Source organism: Mustela lutreola, chromosome 17 (assembly GCF_030435805.1).
Source record: "Mustela lutreola isolate mMusLut2 chromosome 17, mMusLut2.pri, whole genome shotgun sequence".
Classification (NCBI taxonomy): domain Eukaryota; kingdom Metazoa; phylum Chordata; class Mammalia; order Carnivora; family Mustelidae; genus Mustela; species Mustela lutreola.
In genome coordinates, this window is record NC_081306.1 from 14331617 (window position 1) to 14359096 (window position 27480).

Below are 27480 nucleotides of genomic sequence, written 5' to 3' on the forward strand. Positions count from 1 at the left end.
CGTGCTGTGAGTGTTAAGTAATGTCTGAAATCGGACTTGGAGAATTTTGAAGACAGATGAGATTTTGGACTTTGTTCAATGTAATTGGCATGAAGTTTGTTAATGAAGGTAAATGGTTAAAGAATGTTTCATTAGCAAGATCTTTACTCTTTATGCTTAATTTTTTCCCTCCCTCTGAACTTCCTAGGCCTTAATCAATGAGGGTTTGTAAGAAACATCAACCTCTCATTTGTGGGTTATCTGTCACGTTCCATCACGCCTCATGTTTCTAACATAAAATGTTGTGTGGCATGCAGTATTGTTTCTCAAGAGCTGTTAAGTAATATTTGAGCAGAAATGCACTTTGTCACTCCATCTCCACTTTCAACGTCCTTTCTAGATACAAGAGTACTTCTCAGAGTGTGAACTGTTGCACTTGCAGATGCAGAAGCTCTGTGCTCTGTAATGGGATAAATAAGCTTCTTACGAAGGTCCCTGCAGTTCTCTTCTTGGAAATAGACAGTATTTGGAGATAGGAAATAGGGCACGGGTGCCTAGTATAGGCTGCCACTGTAAGTAACCGATCCACTGCCCAGACGTGGGCCTGATTTGATGTGATATTAAAATCAGGAAAGTTCCCTTGAATCAAGTACAGAATATCTTTTTGGGTTATATGGCTCTGCAGTATATTGTCTTATACTGTTTGTTTTTTAGATTTATGGAAAGATTGAAAGGATGTGCAAGGAACCTTAGAAACATCTAGTCCATTCTTCTCATTTCACAGATGAGAAGTTTGAGGTTGATAGTCTCCTCAAAGTGCTCGCCCCTCATCTTTGCCCATTAGGTTTTACTTTTTCAGTTTGTTCAGACCTCTTAATACTCATTTCAGTATCCTCCATTCCCAGTGTACCAAAAACAAGCAAGTGTTAAGGCACAGAGATACCTGAAAGGTAGCTTTTTTATATCCTATTTAAGAATCTCTGTTTTATCCATAACACATATGAATGAGTGTGTTTCTTTAACTAAACTCTTTTAAGACCATTCAGTGGTGTTGAGGTTCTTTTGATTGATTGTGCTTACCAGTGTGACCCCTCAACCTCATCACGGGGCAGACAGACCATTGCTGTCTTTGTGGTTTTGTGTTTTTTTTTTTTTTTTTTAAAGATTTTATTTATCTGTTTGACAGAGAGAGATCACAAGTCGGCAGAGAGGCAGGCAGAGAGAGAGAGAGGAGGAAGCAGGCTCCCCGCCGAGCAGAGAGCCCGATGCGGGACTCCATCCCAGGACCCTGAGATCATGACCTGAGCTGAAGGCAGCGGCTTAACCCACTGAGCCACCCAGGCGCCCTGTGTTTTTTTTTTTTTTTTTAAAGCTTTATTTTTTTAAAGATTTTATTTATTTATTCGACAGACAGCAACAAGTAGGCAGAGAGGCAGGCAGAGAGAGAGGGGGGGAAGCAGGCTCCCTGTTGAGCAGAGAGCTCGATGCGGGGCTTGATCTCAGGACCCTGGGATATGACCCAAGCCGAAGGCAGAGGCTTTCACCCACTGAGCCACCCAGGAACCCCCGTCTGTGTGTTTTTGTTGTTGTTGCTGTATTTGTAATGGCTTACTTACTAGTGGCTGCTTAGAGAAATTAATAGACTTCTGTATTGCTTTTAAGTAGATTCCATTTTTTTTTTTTTTTTTGCTCGTATTGATAACCACTCACAGAGAAAGTTTATAAAAGGTTCTGAGGCAGGTAGTGGTTTCTTCTAACACTCTGTTACAAGGCTCAGCAGCCCTGGATCAGCTTGTCCTATGGTAGTGACTGTGGTGTGTTGGTGAAATGTGTCCTACACCTACATTCTAGAGATCTCAACTTCTACCAGTCACTGGGATCCTTCTAATGACACCCCAGGAGGCTGCTTGCCTGAGTAGATGACATTTCCAGATTTGTTGCCTCCTTTTTGCTGAACAAAATAAATTATCAGATGATTTTTTTATTTCTTCCTTTAATTTTTTTTAAGATTTTGTTTATTTATTGGACACAGAGCGATCACAAGTAGGCAGAGAGGCAGGCTCCCCATCGAGCAGGGAGCCCGATGTGGGGCTCGATCCCAGAACGCTGGGATCATGACCTGACCAAAGGTAGATGCTTAACCCATTGAGCGACCCAGGTGCTCCTTGATTTCTTCCTTTAAATTAAAAATTGTTGGTGGCTGATGGGGTTGGTGGTGGTGGTAAGTTTTTAAACTTATGTAAGTCTTGAATTGATCTAGTTGTTAACTCTGTCTTCCAGCTGTGCATGTAGAGCGCTATTTTTACTTTTTTCATGCTAATATTCTTTTGTTTGGCATCATATTTTCAGTGCACCCAGAAGAATTGTGTATATCTCATCCCATTATGTGTGTGTGTGTGTGTGTGTGTGTGTGTTTATGTTAGCATATAGTGTTGGGATCACAGCATTTATGTACTTCTTTACTGTGCTCTGTTTATTGTTGCTATTAACAGGAAGCTTAATGTCCGTTTCTGTTTAGACGAAAGGATGGTAACGGAGTTACTAAATTTCACCTTACTCCGCCACCCTGCCACATTCCATTCAGTTGTATTTGAGCAGCGTCTACATTGTGCAAGACTGAAGAAAGCCATGTGAGGATTCTGATTAGCTTACTAGGAGGGTCACTGAAAGTCGGTCTTATTTCTTAGCAATGTAAATCATATTCCTGTGTATCCTTAAGCACACCTGGAAGGGAAATAAGATCATTTTTGCAGGTTCCTAACTTTGTCCCTTCCCATAATCTTTTTTTGTTAAAGTAAAGTTTTGAATGGGTTTCAGGTTATTTAGTGATCCTTTGTGTAAGTGCCTGTGGGAATATTAATAGGTACATGTTAGTAGGCCAGGGGCCAATTGCTCAGCTTGTTTTTTCTTTCAGAATGATGTGCAAAAGAAAGTCTGCCACCCCTTCCCCCACCGCCATCGATTATATAGTTAAGATCCTGGACTCCCTTAGCGTTTGGTCAGTTGCCAGGATCACCTTTCTGTTTGGTTTTGTTTTTTTAAAGAAATATTATTATGAGAATTTTTCTTTTCCCCCCAGAGGCTAGGATGAATGTTCTTTGAAATTCAGTTTGCAGTTGAATTAAGCTCACAGGAGAGTCGTGGCTGCTTGTGCCACCTGGCACCCGAGATCCTATTCTCAGGCTCTCCGTTCACCTCCTGGGACACAGAAGGCTACTCCCCTGTGAAGCAGTCAGGATCGTCTTGTGGTTGATGATTTCAGTTATACGTTACAGGTTTAATGCATGGTGTATTATTTTTATTTTTTTATTTTTATTTTTTTGGTACTAGTTTTGGACCAATCGAATACAAAGGCCCCATGAGTGCTGTTTACATTGAGAAGTTTGTCCGCCGGGTGATGAAACCACTTCTCTACATCCCATCTCAATCAGAGTTACTAGATTTTCTCTCAAACTACGAGGTACCTGTCTTTCATATCTCCTCCCATCCCCAAGGTTTCACTGGGTTGTGTTGGATTGTGTATATTGGAAGGGTTTTTTATACCTCCTGATTTACAGCGATGAAAAGATCACATTAGAGATAAGCCCCAATTAAATGCTTTTTGAGATACTTGATCATAGGGCTGGTTTGGCCAAGTGAGTTTGAAGAGAATAGAACACTTGTAAAACCTTGTGAATTTTTTGTTTGGGAATTTCCAAGACTTTCGGTCTGTCTTATGATGAGCTTAGAGCATGTAAGAGTTAACTTACAGGTTATATGCATCTGCAGATTCCTAAAAATTTTATTTGATGCTTTATGGTACTACGGAATAGTTGGTTCTACTTGTCCACTGTAGTTTAGCTTTAAAAAAAACTGGGAATATGTTCCCTTCTGTTTATTATAAAGTGCATAACCCTTTCCAGGTCTTATTAATGGAAAGATTCCTAACATGGCTTCTCTGCTGCTTTCCCATCACCAGCTTCATCTCCTGATAAGTTATTTTTATAGGATCTTCAATGTGTGTTCAGGATCACTTATTAATGAGAGGCCAGTGTAAAGCTTAAAATAATCTAAATAAATTATAAGTACAGTTCCACAGAAAAACTCAATGGTGTGAGAGTAAGTTGTACTTGGGTACAGCATGTAAAAATGATCCTTAGACACAGGATTGTAGGTACCTGAGACATAAACCCTATGATCCCGGACCTCACTGATTTTACCTTTTGCACTAGGGAGAGTTTATGCAGATCGGACATGAATTTCTGTTACTGGGACATCATTTACAGCTTTTCAGCCATGTTAGAAACACTGTGTGTTAACTGTACGTAGGTTCTCTAAGCAGCAGTGTCACTGTCTAGTTATCCTGCTTGTAAGTTCTCAAGTGTGCATTAGAGTGAATGTGTCCTTCCTTTTACGTGGATACAGGATGGATCTCTGTGCCCTTCACAGGCTTGTCTCTCGTTCTACTGGGACAAGCTGGCAGCTGGGAACCACCCTGGGGGCCTGGGCCTGGTCCCTTTGGCAACACTGACTCCTTCTGTGGTGTGGGCCAGATCACTCACCTGCGTGGCATCAGGGGACTGGAACAGGGTATTTAACTCTTAGCTGCAGTAGTTGTGTGGTAAGTGCGTGTTCATGTAGGTTTGCGTAGACGACAGGGTCGCAGAGGCGGTGAGGCAGAATGATGAAGAATCAGGACTTGGACACTGAACTTTGTCACTTGTTAGCTGTGTGGCCTATGGGCTGCTTAACCCTTTAAGCCTCTGTGCCTTTATCTATAGACAGGGATTGAATAAGACATGAAAATGCCTACGGGATGTTGTCCCAATACAGGAAAACTTATCCACAGAAATGGCATGACAGGAAAATCCTGGATTTTTAGCACTATTGAGAGAACTTGACATGTACACAGTGCTTGCTGGAGCTCCCTACTTCTATAAGAAATATTTTGTTTTATAATTAAGATGATAAAAAATGACCTGCAGCGACGAAGAGGTCTTCCTTCAGGTGTGCTCTGTAGGGAGTTCTGTGGGGCACTGTGCCTAGTTTTACTTGAAACCCTCTATTTTTTTCATTACATTTTCACTCAGTTTTTCCTAAAACAAAAATAAAGGGAGAAATGGCAGAGGAGCAATGCCACATCAATAAACACTGTATATTATGTGTTTACCCTTTCAAAGAAATGTATGGGAAAAAATTAAGATCATTTAGCCTTATAATAAGAGCACTGAGGGGCAACTTCAGTTTTCTTTTCAGCCCTGTTGGAGATTTGTATCCAGAGTTCTGAGCCAGGTCTTAGCAGGGTAAGATTCGACTAGGACTTTGGGGGCCTGGATATTAGCCCTGACGTAGTCAAGTCTCTGACTTCTGAGTTTTGCACAGATTTCTCATCTCTGAATGTAGGGAATTGGCTTATGTAATCCCTCCTGACTGTTTTGGCTTCCGTGAGGTTTAGAGGTGGAAAGAGGCAGGAAGAAGAAGGTTCGTCAGTTATTGGTTGGGCAAGTTTTTTTTTTTTTTTTTTGAGACAATGCACGTTAACGTCCGTATCAGAGTTCTTTCTGATCTTGTTTTGTTTATGGCCTCCGTAGTGTCTCTGTGGTTGGGCCTGCAGGAGAGAGGCGAGTTCCCCTTTATGACTGAGCAGCAAGGCTGGTTTCCTACCTTCAGCCTCTGCATTTTCTGAATCTTCTTGTCAGCGGTGCTTTCAGAGATGATGCTCCGAGTTTGACACTGAGTTCCCATCTCTCTCACAGTAACTCACATTACTGAAGGTTGTGTTTCGGTGGCCTGCTGAGTTAAAATGATGCGCAGCAATGTTTAGACTGCCTTGAAAATAGGACCAAGAGGGTGCGGCCAAGATGGGACCCTGTATGGCCTGTCAACCTTTAGAAGGTTTCTTCCTGAAGTGGTAGATAGCTTTTATCATGTTAGTATTATTTTTCACGGGGCTGCTTCTCACTGAGATGAAATTGTCTGGTTGACAAGAGACAATATTTGATTAATGGTGAAAGAACTTGGGAGGCAAGCCCAGCGTGGCTCTTGTGAAACCCTTCATCTTGTGAAACATACCGACACTGCCTAGATGGTCTCGGTTTCGTGCACACTCTCTGTAAGGTAGCATAATGGCGAAATTTTGGATCCAGAAATGAAGCCACCACCACGGCTTTGAGAGTCGAATAAAGAGGAGAGGTAAAGGAATTTCTGGAGGCTCCACTCTAGAGCACAGTATGCTTCTGGACATTCCTCTGAATTAAGGTTTCCCAACCTCGGCATTACGGATGTTGGGAGTCAGGTAGTTCTTTGGAGGTGGGGGCTGTCCCATACTTTGCAGAATGTTCGGTAACATTCTTGGCCACCACCTACTGGATACCAGTAGCATCCCCCCCCCAGCTGTGACAACCAAAAATAGCCAGGCATTGCCAGATATCCCCTTGGAGGACAAGTAGCCTCATTTGAGAAACTCTTTTGTAAATTACTGTTCTCCCAAATGAGGCCTTAGGAAGATGCTTCACAGGTGTTAGTACAAACACATCTTTTTTGCAGCACACAGAATGCCACAGCCTCATTGTTGCAAGCTTTTCTGCTCATCACAGTGGCAGAGAGAATATGAAAATCAGGCAGTGCCTTGACTGGAAAATCCTGGAGTGTTATCTTTGGGGAACTAGAGACAGGAATGAGTTGTATGGTCATCAATAGAGCTGTCTGTGATGTTCATCCTTATAATCAAATTGTTACTGCCCCTTCCTGCGAAACATGCTTCCTAAATACGTTGAGGATTTTGCTAATTCAAAGAAATCTTACTATAGAAGGTACACCTTTTGATCAAGAGCCTTATCTCCTAATTTATATGTTTTTTAAATAGGGATTTCAATATCAAGTGTATTTAAATTTAAGTTTGCCAGAATTGGGCTAAAGTAATGATTTCATGTTTTTGTGGCACTTTTGAGGTTTGTTAGAATGGCACTGCTTTTTGCTTATGTCTCTAGGTGTGTTTGTGACACCTTGAGGAAATGCATTTGGTAATTGTCCCCTCATTAAAAAAAACTATACTGATTAATTGTAAATTAATTTGTCTCTAATCCACTTATTCATGAGCAGTTTGGACCATCATAAAATTGTGCCATTAGTGTTAATTACTTGGGAAGTGATGATATCTGAAAGTAATAACTTTTAACATAAATTTTTATTTTACTATGTGTATCCTGACCATATATGTACATAAGCTTATGTTGCTGTTTTAAATAAAAATGCTCTAATTTTATCTTGGTTTGAATTTTTTTTAAGTCCTGCAGATGAATTCTTCCAAAAACTTCTTTCAGATGATTTGTTATTGAATTACCTAAAGCAGTAAAATGTGTAAACCACTGTAAAACATTGTATTTGACTTGCTCTCTCAAACCTGCCCAAACCCATTTGCTCATCATTAACTCTAGTTTTCTATATGTAGAAGATGACACTGACTGAGCCCAGATGCAATTTTTAGGAAAATGATTTTGCCTTTGATTTATGGAGTATCACAGAAATACATTGCAGGGCGAATATTGTAAATATTTGTTTCTGTAAATTCCAGCATACTTTACTCATTATTAGCCAACAAAGAATGTGTAAACCGCACTGCAAAAGTGCCCTCCAGTGTTCACGTGGTTCTGCTTCTGATCTTCCTAATAGCCGTGCAAGGTAGAAATGATGGGTCCTTCTGAACAGAGTAAGAAGGTGGGGGACATTAGGGGTGTAATTAACTCTCAGTGCAGACTGGCCTGTAGCCCAGGGCTTCTGGCTCCCCAAATTCTCGCTTGTATCTGAAGAAATGTTTAAGGTCTTGGAGTTGAAACCTCACTGTAGATCTAGAAGTTAAAACTTTGGGCATTTAACTATTTTATGTCATTTTTCAGCCTTTCTCTTTCAGGATAGAAAAATTTTGAAGGTGTTGGCTTCTTAATTTGACTGTAACTTTTCCCCCTTCATTTTTAGGAACGGTTTTTAAGAATAAATAGTAATCGAGGATAGGGCCATGGCTGTTGACCTTCTGTTAAAGCAGCAGGGTTTCACCATTTCCTGTTATTGATTGGGTGTTCTATGTGTGATAATCACAGTATCGAGGCAGGGTAAGGTCTAGATTTTTCTTCTCAGAGGTGCACTGAAATCATACCTGCTTGGGCACCTGGCCGGCTCAATCAGTAGAGCATATGCCTGTTGATCTCGGGTGTTTTGAGCACCATGGTGGGTGTAGAGATTCTTTAAAAATAAATAATTCTTTAATATAAATTTAAAAATAATAAATAAATAAATAATCATAATAAATAAATAAAATAATACAATAAAAATCATTAATAAATAAATGAATGAATGAATAAAAATAAATTAATAAAAAATTCTTTAAAAATAAATTTGAGCACCATGGTGGGTGTAGAGATTCTTTAAAAGTAAGTAAGTAAAAAAAAAAAAAAGACAAAGAAAGTAAGTAAATAAATAAAATCATACTTGCCTCATAGTGAATGCAGCTAAAAACTAAATTAAACTTGCCAGTGGATACTGCAGAGGGAGAAGAAGAGCTTGAAGTCCTATTTAAGATACAGACAGGAAAGTGTCGTTTATTACTTGTGGACAACACAGACAAACATGCCACGATCATTGTTATTTTGGTGAATGTCGAGTTGAGTAGGCAGAAAATAGCATTCAGTGATGAAAATGTCACTTGCAAAGCCACGAGTTCTATGACTTGTCATTTTAGTATTTTTTTAGTTATTTGACTTAGATATCAGTAGCTTCTATATCAATAATGTTTTCTTTTTATTTTTAAAGCACTTGACAGAATTATCTGATTTGTGCCTTGTAACATACCCACCAAATGCCAACAGTATTATTTAGAACATTTATCTTGTATTTGTAGCTAAAATAGTTTCTAATTCTTACCATGAATTTTCTGTAACTTATCCACATAAGATCCGTGATTCTGCATACATCCATTAATCCTTATTCTTATTCTTAGCGGTTAAAACCACATTGTTTTAAATTAAAGTGGGATGGGGAAGAATCTTGAGAATCTTTTGGAGGGGAAAGCAGGGGCTTAGGAAAATTGCCAAGTGATAGAAAACCTCAGCCATTTGGAGAAAAACCTAGTAGAATGCGGAATGTAGAATGGCACCTGTTGTTATCCTTTTGTTTGTTAGTGAAAGTCTGCTCTGCCTTTGCCAACTCATAGTTTTGTTTTTTTTTTTTTTAACGATTTTTTATTTATTTATTTGACAGAGAGAGATGACAAGCAGGCAGAGAGGCAGGCAGAGAGAGGGGAGGAAGCAGGCTCCCTGCTGAGCAGAGAGCCCGATGTGGGGCTCGATCCCAGGACCCTGGGATCATGACCTGAGCCGAAGGCAGCGGCTTAACTCACTGAGCCACCCAGGCGCCCCTGCCAACTCATAGTTTTAGAGCACTGTGAATCAGACAGTTTTGAATTTTCTAGGTGTTTATTAACAGAAACACTTCAAGCCCAAGCTCACTGTTCTTCTGGCCACTAGAGGGTGTATATACCATCTGCTAAAATTCAACCCATGCTGCGAATGGTATTCACTTAGCAGAGAAATATTTTATGCTGATGAGGTTTTGCTGGCTTCCTATAAATAGCCCGTTTCCAGCCCCCTCATTAGAGCAGGTGCTGAATATACTGTCCCCCACAGAATGGAATTAAAAGCACGCAAACTGGGTCAGGTTGTAAGCCGGTACTCCTCATGTTTTATTTTTGCTAAATTGTAGGAGGAGCTTTGTGTCATTTATCTTTTTGTCTCCATTCTGTCACTTGTTAACAAATGTTTGTTTTGTGCCTGCTCAGTGCCAGGTACTGTCTGAAGCAGCTATGTAGTGAGGAACTAGAGAGACCCTCTGCTTCCTGGAGGTAAACACTGAAATGAAGACCAGACTGCAGCACAGACAAGGTGCAGGGAGTTGAGTTGTGTCCCCCCAAAATTCCTAGCTGCCAGGAACCTCAGAATTGGCCTTATTTGGAAATAGGGTCCTGACAGGTGTCGTTAGTTAAGGATCTCGAGATGAAAGCATCCTGGACTTAGAGTGGGTCCTAAACCCAATAACTGGTTCTGTAGACGAAGAGAAGAGGACACAGAGACACAGGCCAGGAGGCCATGTGACACTGCGGGCAGACACGGGAGGGATGCAGCCACAAGCTGTCTGGGGCCACCAAAAGCTGGGGAGGAGGCAAGGAAGGGTTCTTCCTCAGAGCCTCCGCAGAGAGCACGGCCCTGCTGCCCTCCTGATTTCAGGCTGCTAGCTTCTAGAACTGTGAGAACAGATTTGTTGATCGAGGCCAAGTTCGAGGTAATTTGTTAGGGCAGTTCTAGGAAACTAATGTACAAGATCATTTCAGATCAGCGCCCAAAGGAAAATCAAGGAGGGTGATGTGGTAGGCACAAGGGCAGGGAGGGACGGTAGAACTGTTTTAGAAGAGAGGGAAGCCCTCTCTGAGGAAAGAAACTTCCAGTGAAGCCTGTGTGTGACCCAGCCCTGAGGAAATTTCGAGGAAGGGCTCCAGGAGGAGGGAACAGTAAATTAGAGGTCCAAGGGAAGGACTCGGACTGGTGGAGCAGACGGCAGAGTGGTAGCAGCGGAGGTCACACAGGCGTCCTCTCCTGTCATGGGTCCCGAGTTCACCTGACTGACCAGTTATGCTCGGGCAGTTGCACTCCTGTGAGCGCTCCCCTGAGGGCCACTTAAGCATCCAGGAGTGGACCAGTAGGCCACTGGGGGAGGAAGACCTTCACATGTTGGAGAGCATCCGAGTGAAGAGGCACAGCCTGTGTACGGGCTTCGTACCTGGCAGGCAGGGCTTCGGCCTGCGTGCCCTGCCGGCTCATCTGAGAGCCTCACAGGTGTGCGAGGGCGGGACAGTGTTGTCCGCCTGGCGGTGGGCCCTGGGTTTATTTGCTGCTGAGCAAACTGTGGGCCCGGACCTAGAAAGGTCCTTGTGTGTGAATATGCACTTTCTTGTCTGAAATATTTAAGTTTCATTCTCAAACCTGCCAGTTTTCAGAAATTAAATACAGACCGTTAATGGTATTATCAATATTTGAAAAATAACACTTGAAATAGACTTTGCGTGCTCCTTGTGTTGTGATTGGCTAGTTTTTTACAATTTCTGTTGCTTTGTACCATCTGCTGAAGTTGCTGATTCTTACGGTCTTCATTTCTGTGGCAGAGAGAAGTGAACATAACCTTGCAAATGAGATTATTTGCTTTGTATTTTTTATGGGATTGCTTTGGCCACAGTGCTTGAAAATTGCAATGCCCATTCTCTTGAAGATGAGACTCCTTCATCCCAGTTACGAAGGCACTTGAGAAACCACAGCTGTGAAGCTGTCAACAAGAGTAAACCCTTACTCTGGGGAGGTGTGCACGGAGGACCCCTGCAGTTGGTCCGCCTGATACTCATTTTGAAACGTTGAGTTTAGGCTTTCCTTGAAGACTCAGAATTCACGTTTCCCTTCCTTCCATTACTGTGTGTACACGTGTGCATATGTATACATGGACGTGCAGCAGTACTGTGCGTGTAGACAGGTGCACACTCCTGGGCCCCGTGCCCCCTCCTGTTCACATGAGTGGGAAGAGGGCTGACATTGACCTCCTCTAATTTTTAGCCACGAAACATTTCTTAATATGTAGGGTGAATTTATTCTACTTGATTTTGGTTTGGAAGATTGGTCAGAATTTAAAGAAACCGGAATGAGTCTGTTGTCTTTCTTTTGTGTTCATTTCTGTTATCTTTTTTGCCCAATATTAACTGATTGACTAGAATGTCTAAAGATTTCATTTTTTAGATGTTAAGATTAACCATTCTGATTCTGTCGGTTTCTAAAAACCAGTTGATTTATTAGAATTGAATCTTAAAATAAGCAAGTGCTTTAGATTTGAAAGAGTGTGTTCCCCTACAGATCAGAACTTTACTTTTTTGTTTTTTTTTTTTGCAATATACTGATGTAAAATTTTACCCAGAGATTAAACTTCTGCTTTACCTTCGGGATATGATTTTGTCCCAGCGATCAAATTAGCTCAGTTACTTATTAAGAGCGTGTTTTAGGGCCAGAAAGGAGTCTTTACATTTGCCTAGTGCCTTATCAAGCTCATTCTTGTCAATAACCCTGTGATGAAATGTCCCCATTTGTCAAAGAAGGAGACTGAGGCTTCCCATTGAAGGGTCCACCCACGCCCATTCAGCATCAGACTCCAGGCCCAGCACTCTTTCCCCAGGGATCTCACGGTTTGGCTTTTCGGACAGATACGATTATCACAGACAGAATTTGTGCCACAAGGCCTTCAAGAAGGAAGCAATTATCCTGACCTGGGAGGCAGAATATGTCTGGTAGGGGACAATTAATTGGTTTGGCAGAACGCAGGAGTGTTCTGTGCTAAAGCTTAGAGAAATGGTATGAGCAGGTGGAAAGAAGCTTGTGGGACTAGAGGAGCAAGAGGGTAAAAGATGGGCCCTCTGCAGACTGACCTGACCAGAGAGGAGGGTTGCCATTGTACAGGATGGGGGGGGGGGGTCCAGATGTGGGGGGGAGATGCCCCTGGAAGGATGACCATGAACACCAGTGGAGCCAATCTCATTTAACCTGATTTCCGTAAGTGTGAAGGCATGTTTGGTGTGAATGGGAGGAAGTGATTGAGGAAGAAATCTGAGAAAGGTTACGAAGAAACCTTTTGTAAAATTGAAATCACTGATTTCATTTACCTGGAGACACTTAGATAAAAGGCGTGAGTACTTGAACTTGACGGTGAGGTTTCTAGTCAGGGACCTAGGAGAACTAGGGTGGAGGTGCTCTGAGGGTGGAGAGACCCACTTAGGGAGAAGGAAGTTTCAGCTCTCAGTGCGTCTCTAAATGCTCTGTGTCTCCCTCCATTACCCTGCAGGTTGTCTAGATGGAGGGAAAGCTCAGTCCTGTCCTGCAATTTTGTTCATGTGGTTAGGCTTCTTAAAAAATGAAACACAACGAATTGCAGTTGCCAAATAATAATAATGGCATGTCCCGATTTAAAATATTCCTGTGACACAGTGGCCGCCGGTCCCTCAGTCACCTCATTCTGCTCTTGTTCCCACAGCCCGGAGTCCTCGGCTACTTTGAGTTCAGTGGCTCGCCCCAGCCTCCTGGTTACCTGACCTTCTTCACTTCAGCTCTGCACTCGCTAAAGAAAGGTAAGCGTGGTTCCTATCCAGACACGAGTACTTGCGGCAGATGTGTGTATATCGTTACCTTCTTCTGTGTGTGTTACCCTTATGATTCCATATTTTAATTGTCCCGATTCTTTTTCTCCGTATGTATATAAAATACACTGTTTTGTGTTGTATTGGCAAACAAAACACTATGCCATCTCAAATACAATTTTCTAAGATGTTTAGCTTTTTAAACTGTAGCTTGATCGTTCTGTGTCTGCAAATATGCATTTTATACATGAAAATTTAATATGCCATGATCTCTTTTTTGAGTGTATAGATACAAGTTGTGGTCAGAGTTTTTAGTGGTTATGTTACCAGTTGGGTATACCATAATTTAGGAATACATTTCCTTTGGGAAGTAGTTTTACAAGTATAAGAGTCATGTTACATTACAGCATAAGCATATATATATATTATATCGCATATATATATATATATATATAATTTTTAAAATTTTATTTATTAATACTTAACTGAATCATGAATTATTTGAGGTCCCTACTTTTTAAATGAAACGTTGTGTCCTGCCCATCTTTTCATGTTGTTCCATGTTCTTTGTACCAGTCATGACCTCCTGTCAGTTTTCTGTTGGATACGCTTTCATCTGCTCGCTTGTCTGTGTCTTCTGTTACTGCGCTGCTCCAGGTCCCTTCCCTCGCCCCTGGACTAGACCAGTGGACGCTCAGCTGGTGTCCCCTCTTGCCCCTTCTTCCTCACATTAGGGTCTGTTCTCCCCATCCTCTAGGGTCCAGCTCTCCACCTGTCAGACCCTGATTCATCCTACAGGGTCCAGTCAGATACCACTTCTACAGTTTGCCCTGATCTCAGTTGGGTATCTTATCAGTTCTCATTCATAGCACTTAACATACTTTGTATTTATGTATGAAGTTATGAGATTTGTTTTGATGTCTGTCTTCTTCCTCAGACTGTGCGGTTTCTGAGCGTGGGGCCCGTGTGTCTTCCGTAAATGCTCTTTCCCCAGCATCTGGCGCATAGCAGGGTTCAGTCACTCTTTGCCAAGTGAGCGATCAGACTGATGGCTGTGTCATCTTTTCCCCAGTAGATCAACCAAAAATACATAACTGTCCTTCTATTACTGGGTATTAGATTGCTTCCATTATTTTGCGGGGAGGAGGGTTAGAGTAGTATATTAGTACAATCAAACAATCATATGACTGGCCGTTTTGAGACAGACCCTGGTTTAGGGTTATATAGATAGAGGATCTACTGCATTTGTGTTTTTCACCTTGGGGACATCGTGAGAGGAAATCAAGCTGTCACATAAGTATGTGTCTGTCCACCTGGAAGACTCTGAGCTGCCCAGATTCAGGTGACTAAGAAGACTTAAAGTTTGGATTTTGAAAGCAGCATACTGCCAGCATAAAAAAGCTTAAGAAGCTGATACTCAGAAATGTTCTTAGAAATGAAAGCCCCCTCAGAGATTTCAAGTGAACACTGTGCGTGAAAGGCCAGTCCGCAGTCACTCACTCATGGACCTGATGGTAGCATTCAAGTTCTTGAGTTGCAGAGGACACTTCGGGATGGTGGAAGGATGTTTTATCATCCAGTTAGCTTGTATTGTGTGCTAGTGATTCTTCACAAATTACTTTTTCATTCAGAAGCTTCCAAAATTTCACTTCTTTTTCGGAAGAACTTTTCCAAGTATAAGATAGTAATCTTTTCTCCCCTGTTTTTTCTTTTCTTTTTTTAAGCAAGGGAAGGTGATAAATGGATAAAAAGTATTTGAGGGGCGCCTGGGTGGCTCAGTGGGTTAAGCCTCTGCCTTCGGCTCAGGTCATGGTCTCAGGGTCCTGGGATCGAGCCCCGCATCGGGCTCTCTGCTCGGCAGGGAGCCTGCTTCCTCCTCTCTCTCTCTGCCTGCCTCTCTGTCTGCTTGTGATCTCTGCCTGTCAAATAAATAAATAAATAAAATCTTTAAAAAAAAAAAAAAAAAAAGTATTTGAAAGAACAAAGTGAACTTCTCTGGTCAAATCCCTAATACTGACAAATCATCCCCGGCAGCTTCTTGTCAGAATAAATCTAGTCTCTGATTACCTTAACTACACTTCTTCTCTAGCTTGTGACTCTAGTGGGGCCTGGTAAAATCCTTCTGTTTATGAACTTTGCAAGAGCTGAGATTCATTCTGATTCATCATTTTTCACTTCATTTTTGTGGGTAAATTCTCACTTAAATTTAATGAAGCACTTTTAGAGGAAAAAGACAAGTGTAGAATGATGACTTTCCATACATATGTGCACTAAAATCTTGCTTTGAGCATCTGGTCCCCCCCCCCCCAACTTTCCTTTCTCATACCCAGAAGTCAGACAGTATTTTACTTGTGAATAGTAGATGTTTAGTAAGAGAAACGTGTGCACACCTTTTTTTTTTTTTTTTTTTAATGTTATAGTTTGGAATGCAAATTATAGGTCAGGGTTGTGTTTAGATTTTGTGCAACAAATTGAGGCCTAAGACACATTTGCCTCATTTAACAATGGCTTATCAGAGCTTACCTGGAGAAGTGCTTGGTCTGTTGGAGAAAGCAGATGGCCTGGTTCAGCATGACACATGGCCTGGTTCAGCATGACACAAGTGTTTACAAAATGAGCCTCTTTCCCTTGCCTTAATTTTTTAAAATTGTCTTAGAAATAGCCAGGACAGTCTCTCACATTTGTCTTGAAGCTAGCTGGCCTCAGTGGACAAGTCTTCTGAGAATGTACTGACGTGAAGCCTCATGTCTGGGTGTGGGGAGTGTGCTAAGAGGGTCCATGCCTGCCTCAAAAATGCGTGAGTTCAGTTCTCAGATCTGGTTCCGTGGTACTTTGTCCCTCTCAAGACTGTCTCTATAACATTTGATAACTTCTACACATTATCGTATGGAAGATTGGCTTTCTGCCTGAGGACTTAATACTGACTGCTTTCTCTTGTTGTGGTTTTAATTCTTGCCTTTCATCTCAGTTATCTGGGTCCTTAGCCCCTTGATCGCAGTCTTGGTGCTGATTTGTCCGTTGATGGGGGCCTGCCTGTTAGGTGATACGGGCGGTGCTGCTTTGTCGTATTTCTGTCCACTATTTTCCTAACTGTGTTACTGTCACCGTTTGTTATATAGCACTTCTGTATTTTCATGTAGTTTAATCTGTGGTTCTTTTTCTTTCTTTTTTTTTTTTTTTAAAGATTTTATTTATTTATTTGACAGAGAGAGATCACAAGCAGGCAGAGAGGCAGGCAGGGAGAGAGGAGGAAGCAGGCTCCCCGCTGAGCAGAGAACCCAACATGGGGCTCAATCCCAGGACCCTGAGATCATGACCTGAGCCGAAGGCAGAGGCTTTAACCCACTGAGCCACCCAGGCGCCCCAATGTGGTTCTTTTTCTTGATTTCTTTTCTTTTCCCCCTAAAAATCTGATCACTAATTAGTTCATTTTTTAATTTTTAAAAATTGTTTAGCACTTCATGCTACCTGGATTTCCTCTGGCTTTTTTCACATACAGAGCACAGTAGTTTTTTCCTCCCCTTCTTATTGGCTAATCAGCACCATTTACAAAATAATGCTTCCATGTTCCCTCATCTTGATGATGCCTGGTTTTATCTCAAAATAGTTTACATGTAAGCGGGATTGTTTCTATGTTTTCTTTTGGTCTAGATACCTTTTTTTGTATGAGTAAATATAATTTCATTTCTTGCTTTGTAAGTTATTACCTGGTAAAGTCTGAACTTTGCCTCCCCTAAGTCTTGTGTCCTGTGGAATCCTCTTTTATATCACTTGGCTGGTTTTGGTAGCAATTGTATTAAAGGTATATATTGACTTAGAGGTGATGGATGTCTTCCTAACATTTCGCCTCCCTTTCTAGGATTGCAGCAGGATTATTCATTTATTCAGACCTTTTAATTTTTTATAATAGGTCTTACACATTCCTCATTAATGTTTGATCATTTCGAAGTGCTGAATGATTAATTGTGGGCCAGCAGTCTGTGTGTGTTTCAGGATTGGGAGGGAAACCAGTCTCTTGGAGTTCTCCCCTCTCCCCAGACTGCAAAGCATCTTTGAACCTTTCCACTTTTGATCTTGGCAGACAGGCTTTCTTTTTTTCCCAAAGAAAATTTGGTAGAGGGGTCAGTGTTTTTAAGTTGCTTACTGGATTTTTTTCCATCTTAGGCTTATTTTATTATTTGCTATAAACGTGTTCTGGTGAAATGTTGTTATATTCCGCTGTGATTCAGTGACTTTTTTTAAAAAGATTTTTTGTTTATTAGAGAGAAAGAGTGCCCTCCAGCAGGGGAAGAAGGGAGAGGGAGAAGCAGACTCCCTGCTGAGGAGGGAGCCTGATGCGGGGTTCGATCCCAGGACCTCAGGATCATGACCTGAGCTGAAGGCAGAGGCTTAACCTTCGGAGCCTCCCAGGGACCCCTGATGTAGTGACTTTTTGTAAAGAGAAAATTTGCAACCAATTTCAGTCCTTTTTTTCCTTTGGCCTACAGGAGGGACAGAGTGCTGGCTAGTGAGGGAAGCCGTGGTCTGGGAGATGGCACTGCCTAGTGTGCACCCTTTGTGTACCAAGGACAGGAGCTATAAACTTGAAGAAAATATTGAACTCTTCTTTGTGTGAGTTTGTGTATCGTAAGATTGAAGGTGGTGGAGAGAAGAGTCAGTGATTATTTTATATAGCTACATCCTCTGTACGATACTTTGTGAATAAAGTAATAGTCTTCATGTCCGTAGCAGCTCAGTTAGAAAGCCGCTTGGCTGAAAGCACTTTAAGTATCATGTATGTTTCCTTAAAGAATTCTACACTAGGTATTGTATAACCTGACCAACCAGTGGACACAGGCCTTCCTTTGCTTGTACTTTCTGTTCCTGTGGCATGGTGTTCTCACTATGGAAATGACTGTATACCTTTCCCACCAGGATATGAGCTGCTTTGTTCAGAGAATATTTGGATTGAGTGCCTTGAGGCCCAGGTTTTATCCTCCTGCTCCTCCAGCTTCAACACCCTGCTTGACCACTGTTGTAGCTAAAAGGTTTAATGAATGACTATAATAAAGGCACTTGACCTTGAAATTGCTCAAGTGAGGGCGATTGGAGCAGTGAGATGTTAAGTCGCCTTGGATTCCTTCCCACCACCACTTCTGTTGCCTGGCCTTGCTGGTTCCTCAGACCAGAGTGTAGGCTTTGCTCACGACAGGACTGCGTGGGCCCCTGCCTAATGCACTCTTCTTTCTCTGCCTTTCTGCTGGCATTTCACTGTCCCCTGACACTGGAATCCTAATGAGCTGAACTGAAATTTACATGGTACTTAAATGTTAACTTTGAAAATACACTAAACCATTAACTAAGGATGCCATTTCTACTTCTTCTGCCACTGTTACGAATTCCTAAACTCAGTTGACTATGGATCCTTGTGGCATTAGTTTTCTAAGGAACACCCTTTGGGAACTACAGTTGTAATGAGTTTTTAATTTTATTTAAAAAATTTTTTTTAAAGATTTTATTTTTTTATTTCACACACACACACACACACACACACCACAAGGAGGCAGAGAGGCAGGCAGAGAGAAAGAGGGGGAAGCAGGCTCCCTGCTGAGCAGAGAGTCGGATGTGGGGCTCAATCCCAGGACCCTGAGTCCAAGGCAGAAGCTTAACTCACTGAGCCACCCACGCATCCAATAGTGAATTTTTTAAAAGAGGAATTTATTAGTGGAGGAACCGCTAATTCCAGTCTAGGGTCGCCTACTCTGCTAGGTGGCATCCAACAGAGCTGTGCTTTCCTGGTAGAATTGAGTCCGGGTGCATACAGAGCACTCTCTTCCATATCCTTATTCATGAATAAAGCTTTTCCTGGAGCGCTTATCTGTTAGCTTGTGAAATTTTATATAATATCAAGAAGTCCAGAGGGGAGGATTTTCTTATTCTGTAAGTGACAGACATTTTTAAAGGTACTGAGAAAACAGGGGACTGATTTCTTAGTTAAGTAAGGTTCATTCTGATATTTGGTTTTTTTCCTGAGTTCCTGGGTCTAATTCTTGAGAGTTTGGATTAGGCATTGGGTTTAACAGTTCTCCGTGAATGAAGCAGGTTTCAGGATTACTTGTTTTTCTTGGATAATCACATTCATTGTCACTGTACTTGTAGAGGAAAATCTTTTCCTAGCTGTCTCTTTGAGTTCTGAGGCCCTCTGGGGACTAATTAGTACACATTAAAGTAAGTATGTTAGAAATTCCATGCTTTTTGTTCCTGTGCCCAAAACTGACTTCTTTGTGATGTTGCTGTCGTTACAGGAAGGATGTCCCCATGTTTCAGAGGAGATGTTTTTATTCCCCTTATGACTTACTGCTTAAGCCTTGTAAATGCTGCTAGAGAAAAATTAAGGCCAAAGGCACCCCCCCACCCCCCACTTCAGGTTAGAGTCAGAAGCATGATTTACTGATTTAACAGACATTTGAAGATCTACTGTGTGCTCCAACTTTGAATAAAACTAGTTCCCCAACATGTAATACCACCAGATAGGATGGCAGACAGGTAAGCTTGCCTACAGGCAAGTCTGGGGACCGGTTTAGGCCAGGTTGTTGGAGTGTGGAAGTGGGTCATTAACATTAGATCACTGAGATCACTGACGCTCAAAGGAGATTGTGCTGGCCTGGGGAGGGTTTCCCAGGAGAATGAGGTGTTAGCCTTCAGGTAAGTGCAAGGAACTAGAGAGAAGATAAGAAGGGATGGGGAAAGCTAAAGGTATGCAGGAAGCTCAGAATCAAATTTAGCCATTTATAGATATTTTGATTCCTTGAACCTGTGAATTTTAAAAATAATGCTATCTTCACTTTCTGTTTTGTGATATTTTCTACCTTTGGAGGATTGTCCTTTTTAGGGTCTGTGTGTGTGTGTGTGTCCTCTTTCTTAAGGGTTTTTGGTTTGCGCGTTTGATGTTTTTGAAGCTATAAGACTCTAGGCAAAGAACCAAAAACATTAAAATCTTTAAAAATTCTCAGGGATCACCTTCTATAATAAAGTCACAAGCTTATAGTGAAACAACTCCGCACCAAACCCAGTTCTGGTCTCTACTTGGCCACTTTTTATGTAAAGCTGAGTATGGTAAGCTGATACTAGGCTGAGCCTTTCCGGGAGTCAGGCCCTTTATCTGCATGATCCAGTCTTCCCTCTTCGAAGTAGAACTGTGAGTATGGCCTTGTGACTGTCTCTGGTGAGGAAACAGGCTGTGAGGAGGCTGTTAACTGGCTCGAGGTCACTGGGGTGGCTCCCCAGAGATGCCCGTGTTCTAATCACCAGAACCTATGAATATAGTACATCACATGGTTAGGGACAGTTGAGATTGTGTGACGAATTGCGTTGCTAATCAGCTGACTTTGAGAACGGGAGATCATCCTGGATTATCTGAGTGGTCCCGGCGTCATCGGGCGGATCCTTAAAATTGGAATCAAGAGGCAAAGAACAGTGTCAGAGAGACACAATTTGAGAAGGACTTGTCCAGCCCTTGCTGTCTTTGACGGTGGAGGGGGCCCCAAGCCAGAGAGCGCTGGCTGCCTGTGGAGATGGATTCTCCCCGGAGGCCTCCAGAGGGAACATGCCCTATGGACACCTTGATTTTAGTCCACTGAGGCCCGTTTTGGATTTATGACCTCCAGAACTGAGAGATAAACGTAGCTCTTTTAATCTACTAAATTTGTGGTAATTTGTGACAGCAGAGGTAGCAGACGAATGCAGTCCCATACCAGCAAATGAGGAGCTGGGATAGGAACCCAGGACCAGGTTTCTCCCGTTTACTGCTGTGTTCTCCACGGATGTGGGGCAGGGGACGGCGTGGTCATTCCTGCCTCCTGGCCTTTGCCCATGATATTGCTTTAACTAGATTGCCTTTACCTAGTTAATATCCACTTCCCTAATTTTCCAGTTTATAAATATTGCACCGCTAATATAATGTCTGGCACATTACGGATGTCAGATGGAGATTTCCACACCACTGGTCCTTTCCTGGAGCTCCTGCTGCACGAGGTGGCCATGGCCCCACTTAGCAACTAGCATTGTTTTCTCATTTCCCCCTGAACTTCATTAGTATCTTCCTCACAGGAAGTTCCCATAGGCCAGGACTGAGTCCCTTAGTAAGTCATTTTAGTAGCTGGTGTCCTGTGTGACCATGGTCCACCCATGACCCTTTCCAACTGGTCTTCGGGTTCTCTCTCTGGAAGATAAGGGAGCTGTGCTCTGGTCGCCTCTAAAAGACACTTCAGTTTGAAAATGCACTGGTCCTTGGCTTATTTTTATAGGCCTGGGAGCTGAGAATTGCTTTTATATTTGTTAAGGGTTGTTTGCAAGAAAAAAAAAAAAGAGCGTGTTACCTTTGTGCTAGACCTTAAGAACAGCCTTAAATGGGGATGCAGGAGGGATTTGTAAACGGAGGGGTTTCTTTGCTGAAGTCTTTCCTTCCGTGAAGGTGTAAAAACAAAAAAAAAAATTTCATCGAAATACACACAAGAGAAGTACTTGATCATTTTCATACTGTGCTTCGGTGAAATGGTGGGGAGTGTGAGGGATTTGCAGTCGTGTGGGTGTAGTGACCGTGCATGGTTAGCTCTGTGGTTTGTGTTCCCCTAAATGATGTATGGAACTACATTTCTCTCCTCCCTGATTCACAAGAAATTAAAAGTCCTAGTGAAGGAATTCTGTGTTTCCTTAGCATTTAGCAGTGTTGTGGCCGGGACCAGAATGTGCATGTTGTCTCTGTGGTGCCCAAATGCCAGAAAAGTCTCTGGATAATTGCTTTGTGCTTTATATTAAGAATTTTGAAAATACACAAACCTCAGAGTCACAGTTCTGGTAACAAAATGCAAGTAATTGCTATAGTTCGTGTGTTGGAAACAGACATTTCTGTGGTCTGTTACGTTTCTTTGAAGTTTTTTTTTTATCTGGGTGAATGTATTTAGTATTGGAAATGTGGGAAGTCATCCACTAAAGAATTATGAATCACTGCGTAATGCTAAGTACCATGGGATGGTTACCCTTTTTGTGGAATCGTGTTGTTTCCCTTTTTCTGCCTTGTCTAAAACTTAGGAAAGAAGAGCGGGAAAGCAGAAGTTCGTAAAAATGGCAGAGTATAGAGTAAAATGAGGATTGTTTTCAGGAGGGTGCCACGATGCAGGTTTGCTTTTTGGAAATGTCACTACTTCCCAGGGTAAAGAAGTGAAAGACGTTTTCCCAGGGCGTCCGGGGCTTCTTAGCCATGCTGATTAGAAGCCACATGACTTAACCCAGTGGTATTTAGTTTTGAAGTATCATGCTTTTTTTTTTTTAGTATATGTGCTGCCGAAGCAAGCACAAGTATCATGCTTTTTATTAGCAGTTCTCTTCATGAGTATTTTTCTTTTTCTTTTTTTTTTTTTTAAAGATTGTATTTATTTGACAGACGGAGATCACAAGCAGGCAGAGGCAGGCAGAGAGAGAGGAGGAAGCAGGCTCCCTGCTGAACAGAGAGCCCGATGTGGGGCTCGATCCCAGGACTCTGAGATCATGACCTGAGCCGAAGGCAGAGGCTTAACCCACTGAGCCACCCAGGCGCCCCATGAGTATTTTTCTTGACCTGATTTTTATTTTTGTTCCCTGGTTTTTGAGAGATTAGCTCACACGGATGTCTCCTGGCTAGCACATGGCTAGTTCTGTTATAAAAATTTCCACACTGCTCAGCTGCACCATTTCTCATCATTCTTTCAGTATATCCTTGGCCGTCTTACTTTGCAGTATACCGAGTGCTGTTAGCTTCAGGACTCTGAGAGAGAATTAATTTCGGAAGCTCAGCAGTTTATACTTAGAGGCACAAGGTCTAGGGACCCACCTTTTCCTTTCTGAAGGAGAGGAGGCGACACACTTTTTTGTTTTTTATAAGTTTTATTTATTTATTTGACAGAGAGAGACAACAGTGAGAGAGGGAACAAGCATGGGGAGTGGGAGAGGGGGAAGCAGGCTCCCCACAGAGCAGAGCACCTGATGTGGGACTCGATCCCAGGACCCTGGGATCAGGACCTGAGCCAAAGGCAGATGCTTAAGGACTGAGCCACCCAGGCGTACCACCCCCCACTCACATTAACAGTGCTCATTAGCTATATGTTGCTGGTGGCTACCATATAGGCCCGTGCAGCTACTGACATAGGCTTCATTATTCAAGTGTTCCAGGGTAAAGCAATTTTTTCTTGAGCTACTGAGTCTCCTGCACATACATCCCTGAGTTAAATGGTTTCAGATTGTGTTCCTGGTTATATGTTAGGTGGTGAATGTGAGTTGTGTAATTTTGCTTCAGGCAAATTTATTATTTTTATTATTATCATTATTATTGGGTATTTTGGGTTTTTTTTTTGTTTTTGAGAGAGGGAGAGCAGGGGAGAGTGTGCGCACATGTGCGAGCCAGGTCAGGGGGAGGGGCAGAGGGAGAGACTGATTCTTTTTTTTTTTTTTTAAGATTTTATTTATTTATTTGACACACAGAGATCACAAGTAGGCAGAGAGAGGGGGGGAACAGGCAGGCTCTCTGCTGAGCAGAGAACCCGATGCAGGACTCAATCCCACGATGCTGAGGTCATGACCTGAGTCGAAGGCAGAGGCTTAACCCATTGAGCCACCCAGGCGCCTGGAGAGACAGATTTTTAAGCAGACTCCATGCTGAATGTGGAACCCCACTCAGGGCTCCATCTCTTCACCTCATCCTAAATCGAGAGTTATATACTCAGCCGCCCAGGCGCCCTACAGTTGAAAATCTGTTCTCCTTCCTAACCAGAGAAACTATTGTTACTCTTTCTGGAATGTTTGAGAATGTTAACATTTTGCCTCCCAGAGGTAGTTGATATTGCCTTAGTATGTGTGTGTTTTATACCTCAACAGTAAACTGAAGTCTTGATGTTAAAAATTAAGTTTAAGCAAAATAAAATAGTCTGATATTAAAATGTTAAGCAAAAGCCCCAAAAGAAAAATCTTGATGTGAGCCAGAAAGAGAGCCAGATGCATCTGAGTAGAAACCAGATGGAATTTCAGATTCTTCCATCCTGGATGCGCCTTTGGTGGTTGCAATGAGGTGAACAGCGACGGCGCTGTACGGACAGTCAACAGAAGCTCTGGTACCGAGTGGGAGTGTGGGAAGCAGGGGTGGAGCTTTTGGTTAGTGGTGGAGAAGAACCTCACTCTCAAAGGCAGCCAGGGGTGAACTATGCATTAGTACAGAAAGTAGATAAGATTAAGATCGGAGCAAGCATCTTTGTTATTTAGAGCACACAAGTAGTGACATTCTGCTGTGATGCCGTGATGCCCTGCGGGCATAGATGGTGGCCACATATGTGGTGGACTGCCGTGTTGTGGAGGGACCCAGGTCCCAGGGCTCAGCACTTTTTCCAGCAAATAGCCAATACGCCAGTGTTCATGCTGTGCTCAACTCGCCCTCGTTAGTTTCCCGTCTGACCAGCTACAGAAACTGGCTATAACTGCTGCCTTTCCCCTGAGGTTCTCTCCTGGTCTTGGTACCTTAGGCAGCGGTCTTTGTAACTCTTTTCACTGGATGGTGAATAGACACTTGTAACTGGCCAGTTACCTGGCTAACAAGAGTTTATTGAGATTTTAAAAAAAAAATTTAATTGAACAGGATCACATATGTCTTTGTTGGACCTTACTTTGGTGGGGAAGGGGGGAAAGACATTATTCTAAATTTATTTTAATTTTTATTTAGTTTTTTTTTTTTTTTAAGATTTTTATTTACCGGAGAGAAGAGAGAGCGAGAGCACAGAGATAGAGGCAGCGGCAGGCAGAGGGAGAAGCAGGCTCCCTGCTGAGCAAGGGGCCCAGTGCGGGACCCAATCCCAGGACTCGGGGATCATGACCGGGCTGAAGGCAGATGTTTAGCTGACTGAGCCACCCAGTCGTCCCCCAAATTTATTTTTAATTCAACAAATTCAAAGTCCTGAATTAAAATGTTGAAGATTTATTACTTTTAGGATTAAACTATTCATTTTAGAAATGGCAGAGGCCCCTACCGTAGAAAGCCTTGGAGCCCCGCTTACCAGAGAATGTTCTGGATGTGGAGGTGAGAGGTGTTATTTTTTGTGTCTTTCTTACAGTATAAACTTGCTCTGCTAATTCAAGTACCCCTTGTACACATGACAGTGCAAATTTAAGTGGCTTCTTCTAGCGAGATTTCCGCTACATGCAGGAACTTAAAATAGATGTGTGAATTTCGTAGATACCTCTGTATGTGAAAAGTAAAGTTTTAAAATTGTGATGTGTTTGGGCATGTTCGAATCCACTGTGTGCAGCAGGCTGTCCATTCTTAATGTAGTTAAACAGGTTTTTGAACGAGCCCTTTCAACTTTTGGATCAGCCTGTCACTTTTTATTTTCTGCTTTGATAAGTCATGTTGGTGACATTGGCCAACTGTCAAATGCATTTCCTCACTGGCTGCTTTTCCTTCTCCTCCTCTCTTTTTAGCGGTGGCCGTCCACCAAGATTCAGCCTTCTTCTGGAGAGTGGTGCCTTCGAACCCTGTATTATGTCCTGCTATTTTTTCTGACAGCTTTGGGATCTGAACTTACATGTTATACCGTTTTTTAAAATTCAAAATTTTTTTTTTAAAGATTTTATTTATTTATTTGACAGACAGAGATCGCAAGTAGGCAGAGAGGCAGGCAGAGAGAGAGAGGAGGAAGCAGGCTCCCTGCTGAGCAGAGCGCCCGATGCGGGGCTCGATCCCAGGACCCTGGGATTATGACCCGAGCCGAAGGCAGCGGCTTAACCACTGAGCCACCCAGGTGCCCCTAAAATTCAAATTTTGAGCTGATTTTATACTTGTAGAAAAGTTGCAGAAATAGGACAGGGATTTCCTCCGTTTTCTTCCTTCACCTCACTTCCCCCAGCATTAAGATGTTGTGTAACCAACCGTTGGTGACGGTACTTTGGTCAAAACTAAGACATTACCATCCGTAAAGTATCATTAACTGAACCACAGGCCTTGTTTGAATTTTGCCAGTGTCTTCACTAATGTGTTTCTTTTCTGTTCCAGTCTGGGATCCCACATCACATATAGTTATTTTTTTTCCTTCCTTAGTCTCCTCCGACTGGTGACAACTCTGTAGTCTTCCCATGTTTTGCGTGATCTTGACATTTTGCAGGAAGGCTGGTCATTGTTCACTTTGTTTCTCAAAGAGCTCCAGCTTTTGCCATTAGGAGCGTCTTGGGTCGGCTCCTATATCCTTTGAAGATGCTCCGTCCATTATTGTGACACTGAGGTGTGCCCGTCTCCTTTTGTACTTCCCTTGCCCCACCTCTGGAATCAGCCTCTTCTCCAGGGAGCCCTGGTTTCTTTTATGGAGGAAAGGCATGTAGAAGCCAAGATCAGGGTGCTGGGTGTGCTGGTTGGTGTCAGGTGTTATGACTTGTAGGCCCCTTGAGCAGGTAGAGCCAGGACATGTATGTATTTACACCCACACGTAGACATAGGTGAGTAGCTGTCTTTCTGTTATCGGTGTGTATGTGCGTGAAAAGCCCTAAGTTTATATTAATTTCCTCTAATTCCAGTCTAACACCAGCATGTAGCTTTCCTCTTGTAATGTGTAACTTTTTCCACCCAGCCCTGAGAATCTGGCTCTCATTGTCCTTAGTTTTACTATTCTCAGTCAAGATACTGTTCCAGTTACTCAGCTCTTTCTCTGCACCCCTCCAGCCCTCCTCTGTGGTGCGATTCCACATTAGGCTCCCCCACATCTTGGTTGGTTTAATGATTTTGGTTTGTGAGTTTGTGATGGATGTGAAACATTGCTGAAGCTCTGGGAGCCTCCATAGGAAAAGGTGTCCCCGGAGGAGAGTCAGAGTCAGGCTGCCTCACCCCTTTTCTTCCGGCCCCATTTCCTCTCCTCTCCCGTCTTTGCCCCTGCCCCCATGTGTAACCAGTCTCTGTTGTTTCTAGCTTATCCTTCCTGTGTTTCTTTGGTTTTGTGTCCTATTAAACTAGTTGGATTTGAATGAAAGGTGGTGTCGGGTCGCCACACTGCGCTCTCCCCGCCAGCTGCTCCCCCGAGAGCAAGGTGACACCCCTGCTGCAGAGTAGGGCTCGGAGGACAAAGGTGGGAGCTTGGTGTGTTCTGTACCTTCGTAGTTTATATTTGGGCTACTTGGATAGAACTTGTTACATCTAAACTGTAACCGGTATCTTATTTAACATCTAATAAAACAGAATGAAGCTAAGAAAGAAGCTACCGTTTCCTATATCATCTTACCCACTCGCCTCTATTACTAGATATTTAATCAGTTTTTAGCTACACATACTA

The 27480-nt window shown here is 42.6% G+C and overlaps 1 protein-coding gene across 2 annotated transcripts in view; it reads left to right on the forward strand.

Moving 5' to 3' along the window:
* Positions 1 to 27480, forward strand: part of TXNDC11 (thioredoxin domain containing 11) — a 60838-nt gene that overhangs the window by 11449 nt on the left and 21909 nt on the right. The window contains exons 4-5 of one of the 2 annotated variants that reach the window (XM_059155480.1): positions 3310 to 3439; positions 13066 to 13159. In XM_059155480.1, the coding sequence (XP_059011463.1) occupies positions 3310 to 3439; positions 13066 to 13159 (224 nt within the window). The remainder of the gene's footprint in view (positions 1 to 3309; positions 3440 to 13065; positions 13160 to 27480) is intronic. The other variant, XM_059155481.1, reaches the window with a different exon arrangement.